The sequence below is a fragment of the Tympanuchus pallidicinctus genome, unplaced genomic scaffold (genome assembly GCF_026119805.1).
Source record: "Tympanuchus pallidicinctus isolate F22 unplaced genomic scaffold, pur_lepc_1.0 scaffold9, whole genome shotgun sequence".
NCBI classification, from domain to species: domain Eukaryota; kingdom Metazoa; phylum Chordata; class Aves; order Galliformes; family Phasianidae; genus Tympanuchus; species Tympanuchus pallidicinctus.
Window position 1 is genome coordinate 7,518,256 of NW_026294813.1, and position 24,931 is coordinate 7,543,186.

The 24,931-nt window shown below is 37.3% G+C and overlaps 1 protein-coding gene across 5 annotated transcripts in view; it reads left to right on the forward strand.

The window, feature by feature from the left end:
* The window catches only part of ARL15 (ADP ribosylation factor like GTPase 15), a 231,155-nt gene that overhangs the window by 190,130 nt on the left and 16,094 nt on the right, over positions 1-24,931 (forward strand). The window contains exon 7 of one of the 5 annotated variants that reach the window (XM_052670238.1): positions 5,117-5,185. The exons of the other annotated variants lie outside the window; for them this stretch is intronic. Within the exon in view, the coding sequence (XP_052526198.1) occupies positions 5,117-5,149 (33 nt within the window). The 3' untranslated portion in view covers positions 5,150-5,185. Of the gene's footprint in view, positions 1-5,116; positions 5,186-24,931 lie in introns of those variants that run through there. 5 annotated transcript variants of the gene reach the window in all.

Consider the following 24,931-nt stretch of genomic DNA (forward strand, 5'->3'; position numbering starts at 1 on the left):
TTCCTTCCTCCCTTCCTCCCTTCCTCCCTTCCTCCCTTCCTCCCTTCCTCCCTTCCTCCCTTCCTCCCTTCCTCCCTTCCTCCCTTCCTCCCTTCCTCCCTTCCTCCCTTCCTCCCTTCCTCCCTTCCTCCCTTCCTCCCTTCCTCCCTTCCTCCCTTCCTCCCTTCCTCCCTTCCTCCCTTCCTCCCTTCCTCCCTTCCTCCCTTCCTCCCTTCCTCCCTTCCTTCCTTCCTTCCTTCCTTCCTTCCTTCCTTCCTTCCTTCCTTCCTTCCTTCCTTCCTTCCTTCCTTCCTTCCTTCCTTCCTTCCTTCCTTCCTTCCTTCCTTCCTTCCTTCCTTCCTTCCTTCCTTCCTTCCTTCCTTCCTTCCTTCCTTCCTTCCTTCCTTCCTTCCTTCCTTCCTTCCTTCCTTCCTTCCTTCCTTCCTTCCTTCCTTCCTTCCTTCCTTCCTTCCTTCCTTCCTTCCTTCCTTCCTTCCTTCCTTCCTTCCTTCCTTCCTTTTTGTCATGTATTACATGGCTTAACTTTTAGAGAGGGGTTAGGAGTACTGTTAAAGTTTCACTTCACAACTTTGCATTTGAAAGTCACACTCTTCTTTTGGAAGCTCCTATTCTTAGGAAGGGATGTGCTATTACATTTATACTTAGTGAACTGAAATGCTATTGGACATGGGCTTGATGGTAGTGGTATGTGTTCCTTCTAACAGTGTTTGAATTTAAATGATTATTCGTTATAGTTTGATATAAATGTTGTGCCTGCCTGCTACTTTCAGCTCTGTTTTATGTTCCTAATTATCACAAAAATATGTTAAAAATTCACATTGAGTTTTGTTGTCTGTATTTTGTTGACTGATTTATTTGTACTTCTGCAGTGAGACCTCAAACTTAGTTTTTCTTCTCATCAAATTCTTTACAATTCAGATACCTTTGCACTTTTCTAAAATTGGATTGTGTGATGCTTTCATACAGAAGTGAAACTTAGATTTTTGCATGCTTCTACTTGGTCTCCTGTCTTTATGTTCATTGGAAGCTTTTTGGGTTTTTTTGTTCATTATGTGAGTCTAGGTGTTTTTGTTTAATTTATTTTTTAAGCTGACTGTACACAAAGACTGACCCTGTGAAAGAGGTGAACTTCTGGAAATTTGAGGATAATTATGAAGATAATTGAGAATGAAACTTGAGAGCTCATTTTTCTATATATGCTTAGATGTCACCATTTATTGATTGAGTGTAAATGATTTAAGTTTTCTTATACATTTCAGTTGATCTCATTTGGAAATTGCACAGATTTACACCTTTGCCTTTATTATTGGAGCCAGGATTTTTGCAGAATATTTTAAAAAATATTCTCTCCACCCTGTTTGCCTCACTAGAAGAATTTTTATTTTGGATACAGTATTGGACTGAAGTTGAACATTTTTTCTTAACAGACATGGGATGTGTCTTGTTAAGTTTTATTTGCTGGTAGGGTCTGAATTTTTAGCTGAAAAAGTTAATAAGTAGAACATGTGTAATGTAAAGAGGAAATAACTCAATGCGGAGGCCCAAGAAAGAAGAAAGAGATGACTAAAACTGAAGGAGGGAGGATTGTGCAATTAACATGTGGTAAGCTTGTACTTTTAAGTAAGTAGAAATAACAATGTCATGAAAGTGAGTAATCCCTTTACAGGCTGTCCAAGAGATGTTGACAATATGAGGAGATAACGGAAGAGTGGGAAGGATCAAATAGAAAGAATAATCTGGAAGAAAAAAATGATGGGCTCTCTGGGACATGTAAAGATAGATTTTAAATCTGGTAAATGTAATTGGGAAGAATGAAAATGTAGATGAAAAAGAAGTCCTAATTTGTGGGAAGCTGAGGGGAAAAGGATAGAAAGAGATCTGGCAGATATCATCAAAAGGATAAAACAGGCAGAAGGAAAACTGATTATAAACTCGATTGATGTTTTACTGCTTAGTAATGAAAGGAGAGACTTGTAGAAGGGTATCTGGCTTCAGAGATTCACAAATTCTAGAAAATAAACTTTCTAACTGTTCAAAAGTATAGCTAGGGAAACAGGATAGAAACAAATGAGATGAGCAGTGCTCAGATGCTGCATGAACAGTGAGAAGATGAGACAGACTCTTGAAGTGTTCCAGAAGGTACAGAATTCTAATGGGCTTGAGTCTTACAGTTGATGTGAGGATTATCTGAGGCTTTTCCTTAGCTAAACTGTGACCACTGTTACATCCCTCTGTGGGTTCTCCAGTTTCTAATGAGGACTGAATCTGGACTGCATTCTTTTAGAGAGTGGATCCATTAGTGGGATTACAGTCCTCTGCACACTTTCATTTTCATAAAAGTTGGAAGTTTAATGTAGTGGAGGTATGACTCCTCTGCCAAATTACTAGGAGGGTAGAGTCAGACAGATCAAGTCTCTTTTCTGTTGGAGAGAGATGGAGACAACTAATTTGCCTTAGATCTTATCACAGAATCTTTTTTAAGTGTTAAGGGACTGGCATTTCAAAGTAACTATTGGTTGATGTAAATTGTGAAATGAAGCCGTGAGAATGCTGGATTGTACACCTTAAGCCACAAGTACAAGTGTTTTCTCTGTTAGGAAATGGAAAAATAAGTGAAGTTTTTTAAGGCCTATGGTGAGAAGGTATGTTTTGACTGAGAAAGGAAAAATGTATGATACTGGGTGTTATTCAACCACCATGTTCTTAGCCATTAAGGTTAAATGGCCGTTTATGTTCAGGCAACAGACAAGTCACTCTAGAAAACATACACATTGTAAAATTGCCAGGTATGATTGTGCATTGAAAAATAAAGAGGAAGCACGCAAATATTTTCTACTCTTGTATCATGGGGTCATGCACCCATAATAAACAAAAAATATGATGCAGGGGAGAAAGAGAGAAAAGAAGAAGTGCATATTTCATTGTCATGGTGATATAATTAACATTGTGGATAGACATAAAATATGCCTTGTAAGTGAAGTCAAAGATGAAAAAAAAAACCCCAACAATTAAAAAAACCCTTAATTGTTGGCAAAACAGATGTATGCTTATTGTAAGTATGGCAGTCAGGTAATTCTTGGATGGAATAAAAGTCAATTAAAACAAGTAGAACAGGAAATACCTTACAAAGACAAACTAGAAAGCAGTGTGAATAACTGCTCATGTAAAGCTCCAGGAGCAAAAATTTGGACAGCATACTTTGAGCTAGTGCAGGATTGCATTCTTAGTTCAATGGTCTAGACAGCTGGAGGCCATCCTAGACATCAGCCAATTAAACAAATTAAGTATGAGACATAGGATGCAAAGATTACAGTTAATTATGAAAAGAAATGTATGAAGCAGATTGTCTTGACAGAACTTCATTGCGTCTCATTCGTCGAGCCTTGTAACACGGTTGTTACTTCCAGCAAGCCATTCTGTGTTTTTTTTGCTTAAATGACACATCTTGTTTGATCTGTCATCTGACAGATACAGGCTGCCCTTCTCAAGTGTCTGGAAAGCAGCTACTACATTGAAGGTGTGAAGCGGATGTGTAAATATTGGTTAGCAGTGTGCAGAATAGAATCCAACCTTGCACAGCTAGTTTGTGTATTACTCTAGAAATGCACAGGTTTGTTTTCCTTCCAAGGAACTCTCCTTGAGAAAATCTGCAAGGTATATTTTCAGCAGTTTTGCTAATTGCATAGGTGAGGCATCTCAGCAGAGGCTGAGATAGCACATTAAGTTCTACATCTAACCAGAACAAGGATATTGAGACTAGAGTAACTTAAGAAGAAGCAAGGGATCACAAAATAATATCCCAAAGCAATCACTTTAAATATTCTAGAAAGTTACATATTAGTGTTCTTGATCAGATGTGGCAGCATCTTAAGATCTCACCCTATCATACAATACTTTGTATAGACAGGATTGTAAAGGATACCTTCAATTTTCCTGGAGTTTTTATTTTCACATCAAGGACTTTTATTGTAAGTCTGAACAGTCTAATCTAATTGTAAGTTTAATTTACAATATAATGTGGTATTGTCATTTAAATGAATTATAACAATTGGGGATTAATGTTAGATGAAATGGAATTTTAAGGGTAAGAATCTAACTGGATGTAATTCAAACGTTTAAAAGGAAAAGTTAATTAGGGACAACCAACGTGAATTTGTGTGAAGGTCAGCCTGCTTAGGATGGCAAGCTAGCAAACAACGAAAATTGAGTAGTTGTTTATTTTGACTTCCAAAAAGAATGTTAGAAATTAATCACATCCAATACCTTTGGCTAAGGTTAGAAATTTTGTTGCCAATGTAATACAGTTTGTGAAAAAAAAAAAGAACAAAAAAAAAGAACTGGCTTGATGTGCTAAGCAAATCATAGCAATAGAATATAACAATTATTTTAATAGTCAGAAATTACTAGTGCTTACTGTAGGGAACGATTATGGGTCATCTAACTTATAAACATACAAAAGTTTCCATTATTGCATCACTGTGCTTATGAATTCAGGAAATGAAAACGATATGATTTATAAAGTAAAGTTACTTGGCTGTGCCGTACTTCTTGTGTTTGTTACAGTGTTCGAACAGCCTTTTAGTACTTTTGGTTCAGTGGACAAATCTGATTTCAGCTGTTCCTTTCCTGCAAAACACTCCCCCAGGGAGTTTGAAGAAGTTCTTTTCTCTTAGGGGAACTCTCCTGGCACTTGAAATCCATCAGGAATAGAGAGCTACAGGCTTGTTGCTGTCAGAATCCTATCAACATGAGCTTTTTTCTTTTGAGATGGTCTGAGCAGTCTGTCACTGTATTTTTGAGGGCTGGTTGATGCACAAAAGTAAGTTGTCTGGCAGAAGCTCAGTCAAAAGAAAAGAAAGAAAATAATGGTTCTAGTTTAAGGAAAACGACCAGAAAATTTGGTGAAGTATTCATGAGCTAAGAATTTTGCTAGATTCCTAAAAGTTGGCAATGATCAAGTAGCAGCAATGGCCAAAAAAACATTTTTCCATCTGTATTTTTGTAGGAGACTGAGAGCTGAGCACTGTTTAGTGCGAACCTCTTTTGTCTGCTTGTAGTTAGATATTTGAATTATGCATTGTACTGATCTGAATTTTAATCCCTTTTATAACCGTAGCTGGAAGGAACATGGGGTAGCCTGACTATATAGCTGGCCGCATCTCCAACAATGCTTTTCATTTAATTCAGCAGGAGAGTTTTTCTTGATATTGCGTGACTCTGCAAACTGAAGTGTGGAAAAAAAAAAATCAATAAATATCCTGAGATTCTAGGTATAATCACAAGTTAGTAATGCTGTTGGTGTTTTTGCAGTAGTATTTAAAATATTGTCTTTGGCCTGGAGAATACCTCAAGGCTTGGAACTTGTCTAGGCAGTTAGTTGTAGCAGTAAGCAACAGGAGAGCTTGAACAAAAGATCTCAGCTTAAAGAAGAGTAGTTACTGGCAGTGTTGCACTTCAGTTTTCTCATTGTCCCTATTTTTATCTTCATGAATTGATTACTGGAATGAGAAAAACTAGCAGAGATGATGTGGACCTCAGCTTTAATTTTTCTACAATCGAACTGAGAAGTGTACCCCGTTAACAATACTGAGTCTGCCTTCATATCAGATCTGGCGAAAATTTCTACAGGTTAAAAGTATTAATAGATATTTGCTCACATTCATGTTCTGTTATAAATTTATTTTGCAAATATGAATGAGCTTAGCTTTAGTCCAGGAAGCAGTAAAAACAGTCTGTACTGCGATTTTGTGACCTGCTGAGAATTCTATGAATTGAACTGCATCTTCAATCTTATTACTAAAATGTAAAATTAGTATTGGAAACTCACCTAATAATAATAAGCTTTTGAACTCTCATGTAAATATCATTCTTTAGTTCAAACCAAAAATAATGTCCATTAACAGACACATCTTTCAGAAAGGATGAAACAGTAATCATTTAAAAATATAGTCTCTTGCCCTGTTAGGGCTGAAACACATCTATGACTTTGAAGGAAATTATCAAAAATAATGACCCATATCTGTAAATAGTCCCAGTTTATGAGAACAGTTGACATTGCACTCCCCTGATGGAAGATCTGGGACTGAAAGAGGTGCATAACTGTTGATAAATCCTTACAAAACCCATAGTATATATTGCCCAAGTCTTGTACTCACACACTGGGGTATGTTCTGGAAGTCTTTGAGTTACAGAACATTATTTTGTCCTTGTGTCAATGGAGGGCACTGACTTTGGGCTCCAAAAACATATGTGCATAAGAAAAGCTAAACTGGTCAGCCTTGGTGGTAGTATGTCGCCAAGTGTACTACAGATTTGCTAGTAGTAAAGAAGAATTGAAGATTTAGCAAACAACAAACAGTTCAACTGTATTATGTCAAGTGATCTGCATATCTAGGCCGGTGTAGAGAAATTGCAACTTCATTAGACATTCATTATGTAAAGGCTTGCGGCATAAAGCAAAAGAGCTGTAAGGTGTGGTTAAGTTACACTTGAAGGGTACTGGACTGGTAATGGTGGTGTTTAATCTGCCAAATGCTCATAGTCAAATAGAATTTTGCTTATTGCTTCGACTTGGCAATAAATATTGAGATCAACAACTTGTTACTACTTATCTCTCTCCTGAGCAGCTAAGTGACAAGCAGACATCGCTTCTGGGTGAGAGTGGGAGGATGGAAAATAGCTCACTGTTGCAGTATGTGGAAAAGGAATCTGAAATAAATTTGGAGGTCTACTGTACGCCAGCAACACATTTCTTTTTCCTTTAGCAGAGAGATTAGTTAGAAAATGAAGAATATATCTAAAGCTTATAATTTCACTTGATAGGTAATCGTGGTAAGATGAAAGTGAGGTACGGTTTGTAACTTTGGCATTTCTATCTTCTCTCTGATGCTTTAGCTTTGCCTTAGGACAGCAGATTTCCTTGGGCAAGATGACAGCAGGTCTTACTTCGAACACCAAAGCTTGCCACTGCCATTCATAATTGAGCTGAAGAAAGCATTGTCTTCGTAGGCCCATATACTTACTAGAGACTTTTGTCCCCATTTCCCCATTTTGTTCCTATTTCAAGAACAGATCTTGATCCAGCTTTATAGAGTCAAGTGTTGGAGTAAATGATTTGAGATACAGTAAAATCCCTTGACATTAGGTAAGATAAGAAGCTGTCTCTTTCTTAGTCTAATAAAACATTGAGAAGTGACTGTACTGTCATCAGCAAGTATGTACATGGAAGATTTTGAATAGAAAAGGAATCTTCAAGTGATGGTGACGGTATTAATGACAGAAATAATTTTCTATGCTACAGTTAGGCTTAGAAAATATCAAATTGTGATGGAACTTACTACATGTTAGTTCATTCATGCTGGTAGCACATGCCTACTTAGCCTTCAGAAAACACAAAGTAATTTGAATGAGCTTAGCTCTCAGAGGATGTAAACTATCTTGAATTTGTCATGGGCAGGATAACTGCATGAATTGTCAGCATGATGCATAGTAACTCTTTGTTCCACAGTAACTTGTTCCCATGTTGAAGCTTCTACAATTTTTGAAACTAGATGAGATAACTTGCTTGAAGTTTGGTACTAGTTCAATAAAAACTGAGATTTGTGCAGAAACTCAGTGGTTTGCATGTGACACACCTGAGTTTGTCAAAGCAATAATTGACATAACTATCCTTTCTAGTTCAGTCACTTTTCCTGCAGAATGGATTTTAATGCTAAGTCTAGTTAGCATTCCAAGTGTTTAACTTCATTTTCATAGAATCATGGAATTGTTTGAGTCAGAGCAAACCTTCTAAGCACATCTAGTCCAGCTCCCCTGCAGTGAACAAGGACAGCTCCACCAGGTTGCTCAAACCTGATCCAGCCTGACACTGAATGTCTCCAAAAATGGGGCTTCCACCATCTCTTAGGGGAACCATTCCAGTGCCTCACCACCTTGATAGTAAAAAACTTCTTTACATCCTATCTAAATCTTCCCTTATTTAGCTTGAAACCATTTCCCCTTGTCCCATCACAACAGACTGTGCTAAAGAGTCTGTCCCCTTCTTTCCTACAGTCCCACTTTAGATACTGAAAGGCTGCTCTCAGATCTCCCCACAGCCTTCTCTTCTCCAGGGTGAATATCCCCAGCATTCTCAGCTTGTCTTCATAGGAGAGGTGTTCTGTCCCTTGGATCATTTTTGCAGCCCGTCTTTGGACGCATTCCAACACGTCTGCATCTCTCCTGCACTGCATACTCCATGTCTGGATGCGGTACTCCAGGTGAGGCTTCACCAGAGCAGAGTAGAAGGGCAGGATCACCTCACTCACCCTGCTTTTGATGCAGCCCAGGATAAGGTTGGCTTCCTGGGTTTCTGGGCAAGACTGTTCAAGATTTGTAAACGCTTCACGTATATTTACATTATAAAGATTCTCTCTGAATACTAATTATGTGCTAATATGTAATTATTAAGTACTAAATATGTCCCTTTTCAAACATAGAGGTAGATAACGGAAAAAAAACACCCCATTCTCTAATAAGAAATTAATTTCTCTGTAATTGCATTTCCTACTGTTTTTAATTCTGAAGCAACACAAAATTTTAAATTGAAACTGAAACAGTATATCTTTCCTTAGAAAGATGCACACTGCCCTGTGTGCATCATTACTAAAAGCATTTTACTTTGAAGCACAGAAAGAACACTTAATTTTTATTTACTCTTATGAAGAAAGGCCTTTGATTTCAGGGGAAAAAAAAACCTGACAAATATGAAAATATGACTGTGATTTGGGCAAAGTTCCAGAGATGGGAGAGAGTGATGCTTTTATGTTGAGAGGGTCTTTGACTGCTGCATTTATTCCATTAATAGCTCCAGCATGGCTAATGTCATACTTTGAGCATTTGCCTCTGTCTGGCCTTTGTATAAACTGCAGGGGAAGATATTTTGATGTTCAGCTCTGCTGGGAAGTATGGTAGAAGAATATTCTGTTTCTTATTTCCCTGGATTGTGCGGGACACCATGGTAAATTTTGTTTTTTGACAGATGTATTTGTTCCAAATTTATTCGTCCCAATTTGAATATTCTTCCCATGAAGAATATAATTGAACTAAAAGCATTGCAAGTGATATACACTCATGAAAACTTCTAATGTTTCTCATGAAAGGGCTGTAGTCAAATTGTTTGCACAAACTGACTTGAATAGTGCTGAACAATATGAAGGAAGGGTAGAATCTACCCTTATAGAAGGAGGACCTAACTGTAACCTCAGTAAAACCCCAGTGCTTTATGGTCAAACACGATCTTGTTCAATTCTTATTCAGTATATATCATGTATAGTTCTGCTTGCTGAACACAGATTTAATAAGAAATGCTCTGTGGTTCCTACTGAGCTTTTTCTAGTCTTAATTTCTGCCAAATAAATGAGTGGAGAATGTCTACGGATTTAATGCTGAATAAAATCATAATGACTTGTAAATTAGTTTTTTAAAAACAGGTGAAGAAAAAAATCTGTCAGCTAAAATTATTTTACATTATATACTTTAGTTGAAGTGACAGGATTCCATCTACGCACACTAATTTATGTGTACTGGAGGAGGATAAATCACAAGACTGGGAACTTACATGTCATTGGCTATGCCAGGATTTTGGAATGCTCTGCAGATGTTAGTGTGAAAATATAGCCTACCTAACCTTGTCTTCCAAAAACAACGATAAATGAGATCACTGTGTAACTCAATGAACTTCAGTCTGATCTCATTGCATTGATACTTAGCCAAATGCTTCATGGTGATACAAAGGCTTTAGAAAGTGCATTGCTGAAACATGCCACTGTCTCTTCCTAGCACACGAGAAGCTATTCTGTTTAGCTGAAGACTAAACATTCAGCAGTTATTTATTATACCACACCACTTTCAGCAAAGGTGTATTTTTTCAAAAGTTTTAATAAATTTGTTCATAGTGCGCTGAATTTTCCAGGCTTTTGACGATTTGAGAAATGATATTTCAGAAATACGGGTCAAAATAAGTATGGTCTGTACACTACAGCCAGGGAAACAAAATATCCATTTCCTTTTGCTGGGAATTGGATAACCAAGCAAAATGAATTCATCCAAAACAATTCACAGTAGCACAACAAGAGTTAGCTCGACAAAACTAATAAACAGTATTTTAAAACAGAGTACTCACTGATCCTGTATCCTCAGGATCTTGAAAAATCAAGGTAGTCATTTCTAATGATTCCTAGGTGAGCTTTTAAAAATCCAAGTTTTAGATTGTACAGGTATCATTTCATGATGCGTTTTGGAAAAAAAAAAAAAAAGTTCTGCAGGGAAAAACAACCTTGTAAATCACGAAACCTATGATGTTAAACTGTGCTGAAAAATCAATTGGGAATTAGAGGAACAGGTTGAACAGGAGCAGGAAAATAAGCAAGGGAAGAAAGTTGGACTCTTAACACTGTTTTGAGCCCTTTATTGTTCCTGAACATCTCTGTCAGCCATGGATTTTCAGTTTTCTTAAATTTTTCTGCCGTTTTCTGTGCATCAGCCAAAACTAGAAAGAAAAAACGTGGGAGACATACAGCCAAAGAATGCCGTAAGCAAATCCATGCTATGGTCTGGCGATGATACCTCCAGCAGAGCAATACTTTTGGCCCACACCTGCTGCTTACAGAGATACTAAGATCACATGGGCTTCTTTTATACCTTAATGTTTCTAATCTCATTGATTCCCAAGTCTGTTCTTGGTGAAAACAATGTAAGATTTAGTCTCACTTCATACATAATGCTTTACATAAACTCAGTTTACTTCTGTTATCCATCATATGAAAATAATCTCCCCATAAATAACCCAGAGCTGACTGCTAAGAAACCCACTAACAGTCTGTAAATTTAAAACATTTTGATTTTTTTTTTCTTTTTTCTTCTTATACCTTAAGTGAAGGGAAGAACAACCAGGAAGTTTGGGAGGTCTGAGGTTTGCTTTCTACAAAGGGTGTTTTGTGTAGTGGAGTTCCTCTACTTCGGTTTGTAGCTCAGCTGTGGATATATTTTGGTATCTCTGAGTGATGTTTGAATTATTTATGGCTGCTTACACTATTCTGAGTATCCTGCACTTAGCAATCCTCTGAAAGTCAAATCTAACAGCCCACTATCTGGAGTACAAGACATGCTACTATTGTTTTTTGAGCAGTGTAACAGTAATACAAGGCAGGACGGTATATGATAGAAACCTAGAAGCTGATGTGCTCATCATGCAACAGTCTGATTACTGGCGTTCTGTATCTGAGGAATGTTTCCTCACTGCCTGCAAAAATGTTCATGTCTAACAGCCTGAGCTGCGCCACATCGCAGCATCAATTATTTTGTCTCAACATCACAGTCTTCCCATGAAGCTCAGGGACGTACAGCTGTTGATGCTTTTGGCCTACCTGTCCTGCTGTAGTTTTTAAAATTTGTGTTGGTAGAAACCTGCAATTGGCTTCAACAGATCAATACTTACCTTCATGTTTTTTACTGTCTTATTTTTATTTCTTAACATCATGTGGTTGGCTTGTTTCCTTGCTTAAAAAGAACAAACCTTTAATGCCCTTCTGTTCTTTCAGGTTATATCTTATTTTTCCCTTTAAAATGTTGAAAACCAAAGTTCTAATTCATCACTTTGTTTCATGGAACCAGTTTGTCCTTTGTGTGTGACAGGAGTGGAGTCCCAAGGTGTGTTTGTCAGTGTTCTTGGTTTGATTGCACTTTTGATTAAATGAATCGGTTAATGAAAACTTCTGTCATTTATTGTAATCTTCCTGTTCATAAATGATTGGATCTATAAATCTGATTTTATAAGGTTTGCTTTTAATTTGTATTTACATATAAATTTATATACTTATATTCAGTTACTACATAGGAAATTCTACTTTGTTATTTTTTTTTTTAATGGGAGATGATGCATAATATATTTCTGTCGTTGGAGTTGCCCGTATTCTAGGGTGCTCTGTTCTCTGACTGAGACTTCTCCCGTGTTGCCATGAGCATCCTTCTTCCTGTGATCTTCTCAGACATTTCAGCGTTGCTTCCTGTGTTTAGAGAAAATGAGAGATTCTTGGAGATGTCTCACTGTGGACTTGCATTTTGGCAAAGATGGCTTCTGATTACTGAACACACTCAAAAAACAGTTCTAAAGACATTGCTTTGGAAGATGACTAACATCGTATTTTGTGAACAGTGGTACAATGTGGGTATTTTGATATGCAAAACAGGATAATATATTCTACTCTTAATGAGGGGGTCTATTTCATGTCTTGTTTATTGATCAAAATTTAGAGCAACTTTTTAAATTTTGTAACATTATTCCTAGTCTGTCTTCATTAATTTGTGTTCATTTTCTCCAAAATTGTATTTGTATTCTTCACTGGATTTGTATAGGTTCAGTTCATATATGAGAAATATCTCATGGAGTTGCTAGTAGTGAAACATGAGTACACAGAGTGACAGCGAGGTACCTGCGCTTGTCTGAATAGTGGCTTCACTATCTGCTTGATGACTATTTTTACTTTTCAGCCACTGCATAAAATAGGTATGTATGATGCACAAGTTAAAATGGCATCCTGGTCAACGGTATACTGCATTAAAAAGACTGTGGCCAGCAGGTCAATGGAGTTGATTATTCTCCTCTACTTTGCCCTGATGAGGCTGCATTTAGAATGTACTGTCCAGTTCTGGGCTCTTCACTTTAGAAAGGGCAGGGATCTACTAGGACTCCAGTAGAGGGCGACAAAGATGATAAAGGGCCTAGAGCATCTCCCATATGAGGAAAGGCTGAGTGGGTCTGTTCAGCCTGGGGAAAAGAAGTCTGAGGTGGGGACGGATTAATATTAATAAATATGTAAATGGAAGTGGGAGGCAAATGGATGTGGCCAGGCTCTTCTTGTTGGTGTGTAGCAACAGGACAAGGAGCAATGACCTAAAACTTGAACATAGGAAGATCCACACAAGCATATAGAAGAACTTCTTTACAGTAAGGGTGATGGAGCACTGGAACAACTTGCCCAGAGAGGTTATGGAATCTCCTATGGAGACATTCAAGACCCAACTGAATACCTACCTGTGCAACCTATTGGAGGGAAGCTTTGGCAGGAGTTGGATTCAGTGATCTCCTCAGGTCCCTTCCAACCTGTGCAGTTCAGTGATTCTTTGTAACCCATAATCATGAACAGGTAGATAATTTCACCAAGTAAAACGCAGAGTCTAAGAAACTTAGCTAGGAAAAAAAAATAAATAAAACATTACAACATGCAGTCTTGTTTAACTAGATCAGTCTGATGCGTCTGTATTTGTTTTTAGATGTCTAATTTTCCTTCATTGAACTTCAGTCATTTGTGACATATTGTGTACTGTTTATGTAAGAGGAAACAGATGTGGTGAAAAACACTGAACAAATTGCTTCTCTCCAAAACTTGTTTTAAACATTTTTCTTAATAAAATGTTTGATAATTCCAGTTGCAAATAAGAATAAAGAAATAACAGTAGGCACCATATACTCATTGTATCACATTTTTTGGCTGATGAAAGTGAAGCAAATGTATGTGGACTATCCTAAGTTGGCAATTTGTTAGAAATTTTACAAATATTCCAGGTGCCTTCTGTTATATGGTGTATGATTATTTTGGTTATCTATAGATGTATGTAAATTGGTATTATTTATAATACAAGATTTGAATTGTAGGAGGGGGAGCATTTTCCATCTTAGATCCGTGAAAAGCTTTTTAATTTAGATAGATATGAATTCTTGTATGAAGGATAAAAAATCCCATTCTCTAATCTAAAGTAATAGTTCATTCTTTGAATATGTAGATAAATGTTTATAAAATCATGTAGGAATATGCCTACTTTAGGTCCATTAATATTGTTTTTAAGAGGCAATTTTTCTCACCTTATATGCCTATCATTCTTCTGCCATATAATCTGATTACAGATTCATCCTGATACCATGTCAGAAACAGATGATTGTTGACAGGTTATTTTTGCTGGTCAGTATTGCCACATTAAGAAGTACCTTTCTGTTCCACAGGAATTCATTCTTCAGCTTTGGATTTTTTTTGAGAAATAGCTAAGTTGCTTTTTGGAACCTGTACTAAGGTTCTGCCCTGTGTACATGGCTTCCAGAAGTAAGCTGCATAGGATCTGGATTGTACGTGGGAGAGAGGGCTTATGCTTTCAGCAAACTTCTGTCAGTCATGTTCTGTCTCCCTGCTAATCTTTTGCACCAATAGCAAATGGCTGTGACCAGTTAGAGTGAAGTTTTGTGTGGAACTGCATCTAGAGGGATTCTACATGTTCATGTTTTGTAGTTGTAGCTGTTGCTCATACATCATCAGTCGCTATCATGCAGGATGGTGTGGTCTCCCTTTTAAGCATGCTATGGTTTGCATTCACTCTAAGCTGCATTCTTTTTCTCTTTGTAATAGATAACACGCATGTTAGTTGGATGCATAATTCCTGTTTTATTTTTAGGCTTTGTGTGGATTTATTTCAGCTGTAGGGTGATTTGACCATCTATGGAGATGTGGAGATGTTGGTGTTTTGTGTGTGTGTGTGTGTGTGTTGTTCTTTTTTTTTTTTTTTCCCTGAATGATTTACAATCATATTCCCACAAAAATCTCAATTGGGAGAGATAAAATGATCCAAAACTGTATATATAAAGGAGTATCAGTGCTTTTTTTTTCTGTTTTCCATGCTGGAAACTATCTGTTTCCAAGAGCAACAGAACACTTTTGAACATAGCTTTCTGGATACTTGAAATTTGGTTTCAGATAGATACAGCGTTGAGGCAGTATACTGCTATAAAAGATCACTGCGTCGTTTTGGAATATCTCGTTGGTCATTTACTTGGAATAAAATAATCTCTAATTTCAGTTTTCTCATAAATCATAAAAATATATAATCATATCATAAAAATATTAAAACAAGGGATTTGTTGGTCCATTCTGAAGTTTAGTTAAGTAATTTATATTTAGGCATTTCAAAATGGCTTTACATTTCAATGACGTTTGAGTCCCAAAACACTAAATTTTGCAAGGTCTCATCACCTCTGCAAACTGCTCAAGCATCTTAGGGCCACAAAGATGGTGAAGGGCCTGGAGCATCTCCACTATGAAGAAAGGTTAAGTGAACTGGGTCTGTTCAGCCTTGAGAAAAGAAGACTGAGAAGAGACCTGATCCAGGTCTATGAATATCTAAGGTGTGGGGGGGCAGAGTTGTGAGGCTGGACTCTTTCAGCAATGTGTGGGGGCAGAACAAGGGGAAATGGCCAGAACCTGCAGCATAGGAAGTTCTGCACAAATGTGTGCAAGAATTTCTTTACAGTGAGGTGACGGACACTGGAACAGGCTGCCCAGGGAGGTGGTGGAGTCTCCTTCTCTGGAGATGTTCAAGACCCGCCTGGACACCTGCTTATGTGACCGAGAGTAGGGAACCTGCTTTGGCAGGGGGGTTGGACTCGATGATCTCTGGAGGTCTCTTCCAATCCCTACAATCCTGTGATTCTGTTATCTGGGTTAGGAATCAAACTGTAGCCTTCTCATTTGAAAAATCTGGTCTAAATTCATTGCTGATGACTTTTGATGTTGTAAGTTGGTGAAACTTCATGCTGTGCCCTTGACATTCCACGAAGTCAGCCTTCTCCTGCAGCTTTTTCTGCAGTGTCCTTGTGAAGTATGTTCTTCATGGAGCTTAGTGCCAAATGTCAAGGGCAAAAAATGGGCCATTAGGAAGGCTGAAGGGCATGCAAATACTTCTGGGTTAAGAAAAGAGAGCAAGATGCAGCAAGGTTCTTTTGTGGGGTGGCTGTTAGTAGGGTTTCTTAGTAAGCCTTGATTCAGCAAAGGTTTTTATAGAAATTCCAGAAGATCCCACAAAGGTTCCACCTCTTCAAGCTCCTCAGCATGTTTATAGTTACTCTGAGTTATCAGTAATTTTGTCTCCTTCTCTGATAAGGTGAGTGAAGGGAAGGTGGTGGATTAAATCTTTCTGGAGTTTAGTAAGGCCTTTGATGCTCTGTGGCATTCTTCTGGGCAGATTGTTCAACTGTGAGATAAACAGGTTCACACATTGCTGGGTGATGAACTAGCTGAACAGTGTATCTCAGAGGGATGTAATAAATGGCATTACATCTGGCTGGCAGGCAGTCACTGGTGGTATTCCCCAGGGCTCAGTTCTAGGGCAACATTTTAATCAATGATCTGGATGCAGGACCTGAATCTGGGTGAATCCTCAGCAAATTTGCTGCTGACACTAAACTGGCAGGTGCTGCTGGCTGTTTGCAGGGTTGAGAAGCCTTGCAGAAGGATCTAGAGACATTGGAGCATTGGGCAATCATTGACATTCAACCAAGGAAAATGCCAGTGCTGCACCTGGGATCAAGTAATGCTGGACTGAGGTGCAGATGGGAGGCGAGTAGCTGGGGAACATGAAGTAGGATGGGGCCTGGCACTGGAAGAACTTTTCTGTGTTAAACATTATCCATCAAAAACTCAGTAGGCACTTTGTTAGAAACTGGAAATTTCCATGAAATGCTAACAACTTCAACAAATCAGTGCCTGGAGGTTAGAATATGTAGGAAATTTTGGCTTTCATGTTGAGTTGAGTTTTTTAAGATAGTTGCTTTGTTCATTTCACAGGTGGTATTCTTTTTGTGTATTTTCTGTGTATGTTTATCTGTTTCTTTTCCATGCAAAAAAATTTAAATGAGTCTACTGAACTCTTAATAAAAAAAAAGATGTCTTACATACTAGATTGTTAGCATTTCTGTCAGGATAGTCAGGAAAGATGTTCTGTCTTAAGCAATAGCAATCTCCATTCTCTGTATCATTCTCATAATCTTCTCAAGAAATTGACTCACATACATGTGTACATAATTTTCTGATCTAGAATTTATTTTTTTAAAGCAGCAAGGTGTTAGGACTCCAGGTTTTGTAAGTAGCAAAGAAAATGTGTTTGTGATACATCTAGTTTTTTTTTGTATAGCTTAATGAAGCATTATTAGGAGAAAACACGTTACCAAAAATCATTCTCTTCTCCCAGTTGTCCCGGAATCATCTCATAGAACTGTAGAATGCCTTGGATTGGAGAGGTCCTTAGAAATCATGCATGTCTGATCCCATGGAATGTCCTGAAGTTTTGATTTTGTCTGCCATAAAGCACATCAGAACATATTTAAATGTTTTGAAAATAGGATTTGCAGAGTGACCGTAAGAGGAATGAGTTCATTCTGCGTATGAAAGAGGCAGGTTGGCCTGGCTGACTTCTTTTGACCAGCAAGATCCTGAGTCACTACAATCTGTTCTGTGGGAGACGGAAGGCAGTATGACCTGGCTCTTAGACATGTTTTCAGCAGTCATGAGAAAACAGCCTGTGGGCTCAGTGATGCTGTGGTTCTCCATGCTATTCCTGTTATTGTGGGCTGTGGTGCTGCAGCAGATGGCTTTGTCCAGTTGGGTGGATTTGAAAGATCAGGGCAAGGTAAGAGCAGGACAGGCGCTCAGCTGAGGAGAAGGGTAGGAATGGAGAGGTATAAATGGGCCATGTGTATTTTCTTCTTTTTCTTTGATATTTTTCCTTTCTATCTTCAAATTCTGTATGTGTATATAAATAACTATTATATAATAAGACCATTTTAGTGGGGAAGGAGAACAACAAAAACATACCATTAATGTTTCCAATAGTCAGGTAATGTTCTGATGCTTTTTTTTGTATTTATGCGGAGAATTTTCAAGTTCATAAACACTTTGTCCCCATTCTTCCTAAATGCATCAGTATCTAAAATGAATTAGTATTAGCTGTGTTATTACCGCAGAAGATAAATTGGAAAGACTGAAAAGGAGCCTGGAACTACTTAAAACCCTTGATTATTTTTTTTTTTCTGTATTTTAATATTGGACTTTCTACATCCATAAAAATCTGACTTCTCAGGACTGAAGTGTTTGAGGAAGTATAAAGGCCACTTTACAAAATTCTTTATATTCATTTTATAGTACATTATGAGAAAAGGCAGTAATTTTATTCCCGAGACTTGCTATAATGCTCTTGACTAATGGGCCAGACATACTTAGAAATATTACCTTTTGCAGCCACTAGCAGAGTCATAGCACAAGCTGACTGCATTCATCTCCTGGATAGGTAAATCTTCTGTGCAAGGAACAGCTATTTTTATCTTGTTTATACAGAGTCTGAGGAGGATCAGGGCTGTTTTGAGCTTTATAGGTAGTTTGGGGTTTAAAAGTGAAATTCTAGTTTCCTAGCAGCTCATGCTCCTTAATTATCATCATTGATACCCTGGAAGCAATCTGTAATATTTTAATTCATTTTGATAATCTCCAGGCTTCAGAGAATATCAACTTGAGAAATACAGATAAAATCTATGCTAAGTCTACTCAGGTTCTTTTTTTTTTTTTTTTTATTAGCTATAAATACTCAACTGTCTGCAGACTTTTTCACGACTGTGCATCTGACACAAGTCAGTTATATTGCTGTGCACATTTAAATGGTCTATTACTAGTGTGCTGCCAGGCACTAATAAAAATATATTAACTCTCTGATCAAATTTTATTATTTTTCTAATTTTCTTTCTAGACGGTTTATGGTTCGACAGGATTCTTTAATTCACAGTCATGATGCACTGTTAATAGGTTTTGTATCTTGTCTTCATGGCTTTGTGCCAAAGAGAAGTCTCAGTTATGCTTTGAACAGCTTCACATGTGGCAAATACATAGCACTCTGACTACCAATACAGCTGTAAATGTGCTGTAGTAGGACAAAATTTGTTGCTCATGTTGCGGTTCTTTATACATAAACCTACTCAAAAGTATGAGGAATGCATTTGTCAACAAAATTTCATCTTACTCTCCTCTAAACCCTCAAAATTTGAAAATTCAAACTGAGCTGAAAAAGAAAATTAGCACCTTTTGTAGTAATATCACAAAGAAATGAAAAAGTAGAGTTATTGATAAGAAAGAGTGCTAACATATTCCAGTATTTACTGGAGAAGAGACTCAGAAAATGAAAATTATTTATAATTCCATATTACTGTAATTTACTGCATCCCAATATTTGATCTAAAGAAGGACAGGTTCTCTTTCTCTTAGGAGCAGCCAGCTCTCTGCACCTCTTTCTATTCTTACTTGCCTTGGAAGTCTTAACTTCTGGCAAGATAATGAGAGCCTGGATGTATTCACTCCTTTACATGGAATTTAGTGAATAACTAGAGAACAAGCACTAATAATTCCCATGTTTTCAAAAAGAAAAGGGTATAAGGAAAGCCAAAATGTAGTCACAGCTCTTCAGCAACTCAGCTGCCTCATTCCCTATCTGGGGTCACAAAACGTGGCAAATCCAGGTGCTGCCAGAGCCCGTTCATAACTGAAACTATTTTAGGATCTTTATGGAGGAGATAGTTTCTGTGTAGAAGTAACACATTTCCTGAGCTTCTCCAAGGCATAGACTTAGAAAAGAACAAGTCTGAGCTGGTGTCAGTTCCAAAAAAGAAGTTTTGTTTTTCTTATGGCTAGCCATTACCTAGATTATTCCAAGAAGCTTGGAATGGAGGTGGGAGGGAAGAATTGGAAAAAACTACCTATAAGTCAGAAGTGAAATATTTACTCACCTGAATGGGACTGCTCACAAATAAGCATCGAACACTTGAAGCAACTTGCCAATCTGAGGATTTTGATATATACTTTGTACTCTTCATCTGTTAAACTGGGCATGAACATGTATATATGACATTTCCTTTGTTGCTCTCTAATATCAAATAGGATTATGGTGAAAGCCTTATAAAATCCAACAGTTCTGCTTGTGTCTTAATTAAACCTTAATTTGTATCATTCTGGAGATGATCTTTTCCTGTTTAAGTGATAGCTGAAATATAAAATGAAAGTATGCCCTTAAATATTTCAGGAAGTAAATAAACCAGATTTGCTGAACTTATAATGCTCAGTGGTTGTGTTTAAAAAAATTAAAAAGTAATAAATTCCTGGGTCTGAAATTTAATCTTACTGAAGCCATACTTTGAATATTTTATCTTCTTTTGGACTATGGTATATGATTCTAGACATATTGTTAACTGACTAGTAGATCCATATAACTGGATATGACAATGGTAAATGTTACCATATGGCTTTGTTAACCATGTTTTCAGGGGTTGTCATGATGTTGATTTGCAATTGGTACTGGTATTGTTGAACTAGAATGAATAATATAGTGACGTGCAATTGGTAGCAATATTCTTGTACTAGCATGAATAATATCTGTGTTCACTTTGAAGCTTTTTCAGATTAAGGTGGGTCTGAAAGACACAGTGTAGTACGGCACTGTATTAACACTCCAGTACAATCTGCAGAAAAAAAAATTTTGCACATCTGGATTGTGTCTTGAAACATAGATATTATGGAATGAAGCCTTTCAAATGACTCCTGAAAAAATGAGGAAAAGGAGTGGAGGTGCAAGAATAGTTTTAAAGGAAGATACAGTTCATTTGTAACACCACCTGTTATCAGCCTTTTGCAAACAACGGTAAAGAAAACTAATCATGATCCAAATGCTTTCTGCTTTGAGTTCTGTGTCTTTCCCTTTGTCTTCATATGTTCCTAATGGAGCATGTGTATAATATATATAGAGAAAATTTGCCCCCTTTTCTCCAGCTGGCTGGTGAAAGCAAAGAGAGTGATCCTTCACCACTGACTTTGAATGTAAGACAGGAGGGAAGCAGCAAGGCTTTCTGGGAAAACCTGATCAAGAAACTAGGTGTAACTGTACAGATGCAATACGGCACAGTAATGTGCAGCCACAAAATCAAAGTTCATCTTTTTCTTTGAAAGCTAATGATAAAAGATTGTTTTCTTGGTCACCGGGACAGAACAAAACAGACTTTCAAAAACTCAGGATATAATGGCATTATTTTAAATTGAGTAGCTCACTGTTATATGCAGGGTGTTTTTGCAGTCAGACAGTTCTGAAAAAAATGAGTCCTCCTAAATGTGCTGATGTACAGCCATACCCTAGCACTCCATCAAGCGTATCTGTGGAGGTAGAATGAGTGTCAAAAGCACAGGTGTCACTCAGTGCCAGGTTCCTCTTGCAGGTTGTGAGTAACTAGCAGCTGGCCCAACTGCCTTTAAAATCTGTGACTTTGTTGTTAATTGTAAACAGGGTCAATAACAGCAAGGCTTTATCTGATCAGCTCAGCACTAGAGTCCACTGAGGAGGTTTTCTGGCTTTGCCAGAGCGTGTTGTGCTCTTAGCAGTAGTATCATCGAGTACTTAATGAACTGCAACATCATAAATGTCATGGGAGAGTGCTGTCGTCCAGACTCTTTCCCATCTGTGTACTTGCAAATCAGTCCTAGAGAACAGCCCATTGTTAGTTAGTCCAGAGGGAATAATTTCTTGTCTATGATTCCACAGTTTCAAAAAACATTGTATTTGTGCTGTTCTAATGGATTTGTTAAATTGTCTCTGTTACGTCTCTGTTACATGGATTTTTAATAGCAGAAGTGTTGTAATAAATTTTTGATCAGTTGATGAAAATTATATGATCAATTTGAGATTTACTATATTTTGCTAAACAGGTGAAATCACAGTAGCAATTTTCATACGTTAGTTACTGAGGAAGATTTTACTGAGAAGCTTTCCACTGATGATGACACTATAGATGTGTGATGAGGTAATAAAACTTTTTGTAACTTAATTGCAAAGTAGGTAAAGTGCATTTATATCGCTTCCATATAATTGTTTGATTGTGTTAATACTTCTGTAGAAATATCAGTGATTTTATGTAGCCAAAAATTCAGTCTAAGAAATATACTTTACATTTGTGGCATAATTATATTTTTAAATAAATCAATACAAAATATCTTTTTATTTATTTGAATAAAACTAGTACATGTTGGAATAAACAGATTTTTGGGAAGTGGCTTGTGAATCTTTAGAAGTACAGGTATGTGCTGAATTTCTTGTGCTTTTTGCTTTGTTTTCAAAACCATTATTTTAAAATTATTTTTCTAAGTGGCGGATTATGCTGATGAAGTAATTGTTGGAAGTAATAAAGTGTGACTAGGCTCCAACTTTCAGCAAAGCCATAGTTTAATCATACAGAGTGACAAAGCTGTTATGACTATGGTGAAAAATAAGAAATAAAAAAGCAATGACATTTCAGAAGGCATGCTATCGTGCTGCTGACACTGAAGTTTAGTAGATGATTCTGATATGGTTGTGTTATAAATGATCTACACTTTGAAAGATATTCAAGAGCAGGAATAGTTATGCTCTTTTGAAACCGATTTTAACTCATATAGTTACCGTAGTTGGAAGCAGTACTCAGAGAAGCAGTTTAAGCATAAAGCTGCAGCTAAGTTTTCCAAAGCAAGTCTCATCTTTCTCTTAAACTGTGTTTTTCAGAATTGGTGGAAACCTGCTTATCAATGCTGAATTAACACACTAATGCAAAATGCTTGTTTCATGTATTTTAACTGTGGTCCTGCCTTAAGAAATTTTAAGGAACATTTTAATTGCTTTGTTTGCATACAAAAATGCAATAGTCCAAGATTTATTTAATATACATTTGAAATTGGACCTCTGTAAAATTGAGTAGTGTACAGTGTGTGCTAGACTTTATTGTACTTTATTGTACTGGATTGGTAGCAAACTTCCTGTTGTGACAAATGCTGATGGGATTTTAGTTTTGACCTTGCCACCATGTAGATTCCCTGCGCTTTCATGCTGACTTTTGTTGGTAGTTGGCTGCCGGGCTGATTCAGTGTTGCTGATTTAGAATCAGCTGAGGAAAGATAGCATTTTTTTCTTCATTTGGATGTGAGAAATCATAGTATGCACACTCTGACAAGGAGTTCAAGATATTAAAGTCCATATGACCAATACTGTTTTCTTCTGGGAAAAAAATAACCCTCTGTCTGGTAAGACAGTCATATAAAAAACATTAAAATATGACCAGCCTGGCTAAAACATTAACAGAGGTTTAATATGCTTTCTGAAATGAACAGTTTTGCTGGATAGCCAGAGAGCTGAACCATCCCCAGGTGGACTTGGAAGCATCCAACTCAAATATGAAAAGGAGAGTTAGCTTCCAAAATAAATTGTTAAGAGCAGACATTTGTAGTAGACAAAGCCAAATATGTTTTCCCTCTTCTGCTTTTATGTCAACAGATGATGGAAGTTACTTAGTTTATACTGAAAATGTTGGAATGTGATAGCTGGGGAGAGCTGTCACACCTGTGTTATGCTTTCCTGGTAGTCTAGACATTCCAGCCTCTGTTTATTCCTGTGGATCTGAATCCATCACCTGTGCTTAATACTGACGCCTGATGAAAAAAGTAAATACTCCTGCAAATGGTGTGTCATGTGCATGCTCTTCTAACTTCAAACAGGTCTTTAATTCTCTTGGGTTATGTGAAGTACATTGGTGTCAAGATAGAAAGATTACTTTCAAGGAACCAGGTGTTCATTCTTTCAGATTTTTTAATAGACCTACCGCTACCTCTCCTGCTGTTTTCAGCTATATCAGAGTGAGGAAGAGTGTATATTTGTGACTATGATGCTGCAACCTTTTCAAACATACCTGTGGAAGAGGGTATCCAACTTCCTAGAATGATAGTTCTGACTTGTTGAAGTATCGCTTGCAACAGCTAACTCAGTTTCCTTCCCTTGAAAGTAGATCTCATGCTATCTTCAGAAAGCAAACTTATTATTTGTATTTGTTGATATTTAAATTAGAGACATTGTTTCCATAGTTCTCTCTTCTTTTCCTACCTCAGTCACCTGTCATCTTTCCAAAGCTTCAAAAGAGTACAATGCACATTAGATGTGAGAGAAGCGCTGTCTCAGTTAGACCGACCTGATCAGGAAAATTCCCGTTGTCTTTTCTTCTTCTCCACTTTAACCCGAAATGACTCCTTCAGGAAACATCCAATCCTTCTGTAGCCCAGTGGATCAAAGTGCTGTATTGTTGGATCTTAATCACATATGAATGGTTCCAGAAGGGATCAGAGCTCTCTTTGTTCATTAGAGGCTTCTAGGCCGAAACCAGTGCCAGCAGCCATAAAGGAAATATGTAAACCTCTATTTGGTCATTCAGTGAACCGTATCACTCTAGGCTTGACCTCCACTTCTTTGCACAAACTTCCTTCTGCAGGAAAGCGGCCTAGATCATGCTCTTAAAATGTATTAATGCTAGCAATTGTATAGAAAGTGTTTTCTTTTTTTTTCTTCTTCTGTACTAATTTTTCTCCCCACAGTTTCCTGATTCAAAATATTCCAGCCTGAAGTAGAAACCAGATTTCAAAGTATTCCAGCTTTATCTGTATCAGATACAGGCATAACCTATATTATACAGGCATTATACAGGCGTAACTGTGGTATTGCAGTGTCTTACAGTCCGCAGTGTTTAAAAAACAGAATCAATCCCATAAATCACTGTTGGCTGGGAGATGCAGTGTTGCCTCTTCTCTCCTCTCTGGTTTTGGAAGAGTGCCTGTTGTGAGGTTAGTAGCGTGCGGCCAAGCCCAGCGCACTGTAGAAAGGTCTGAACAGTAGCTGTTTCTACCAGTAAAAGAAAAATAGACTTAAGATATGTTTGAATGGGCAATTAGTGATTAAATTAAATAGTACTATTCATTCACAAAGAATACTTATATGAAGGAATCTGAAAGCTTTTTGAATTGTGCACATTCCAAACAATTTTATTATTTTCAGACTGGAAATAATTATTTCCTGTTTTACCCTGTTTTCCTTCTCTTCACTTATCCATGCAATTTCTCACTTGTACTTACCTTTCAATTTCCACAGATGTGTGATTGCAAATGAACTTGAGGCTACTGTGCACAAGTATGTGCAAACATCAAAGTATAAGACCTCGGATATTTTATCTTCCTATAAAATGGGTTTTTGTTGGAGA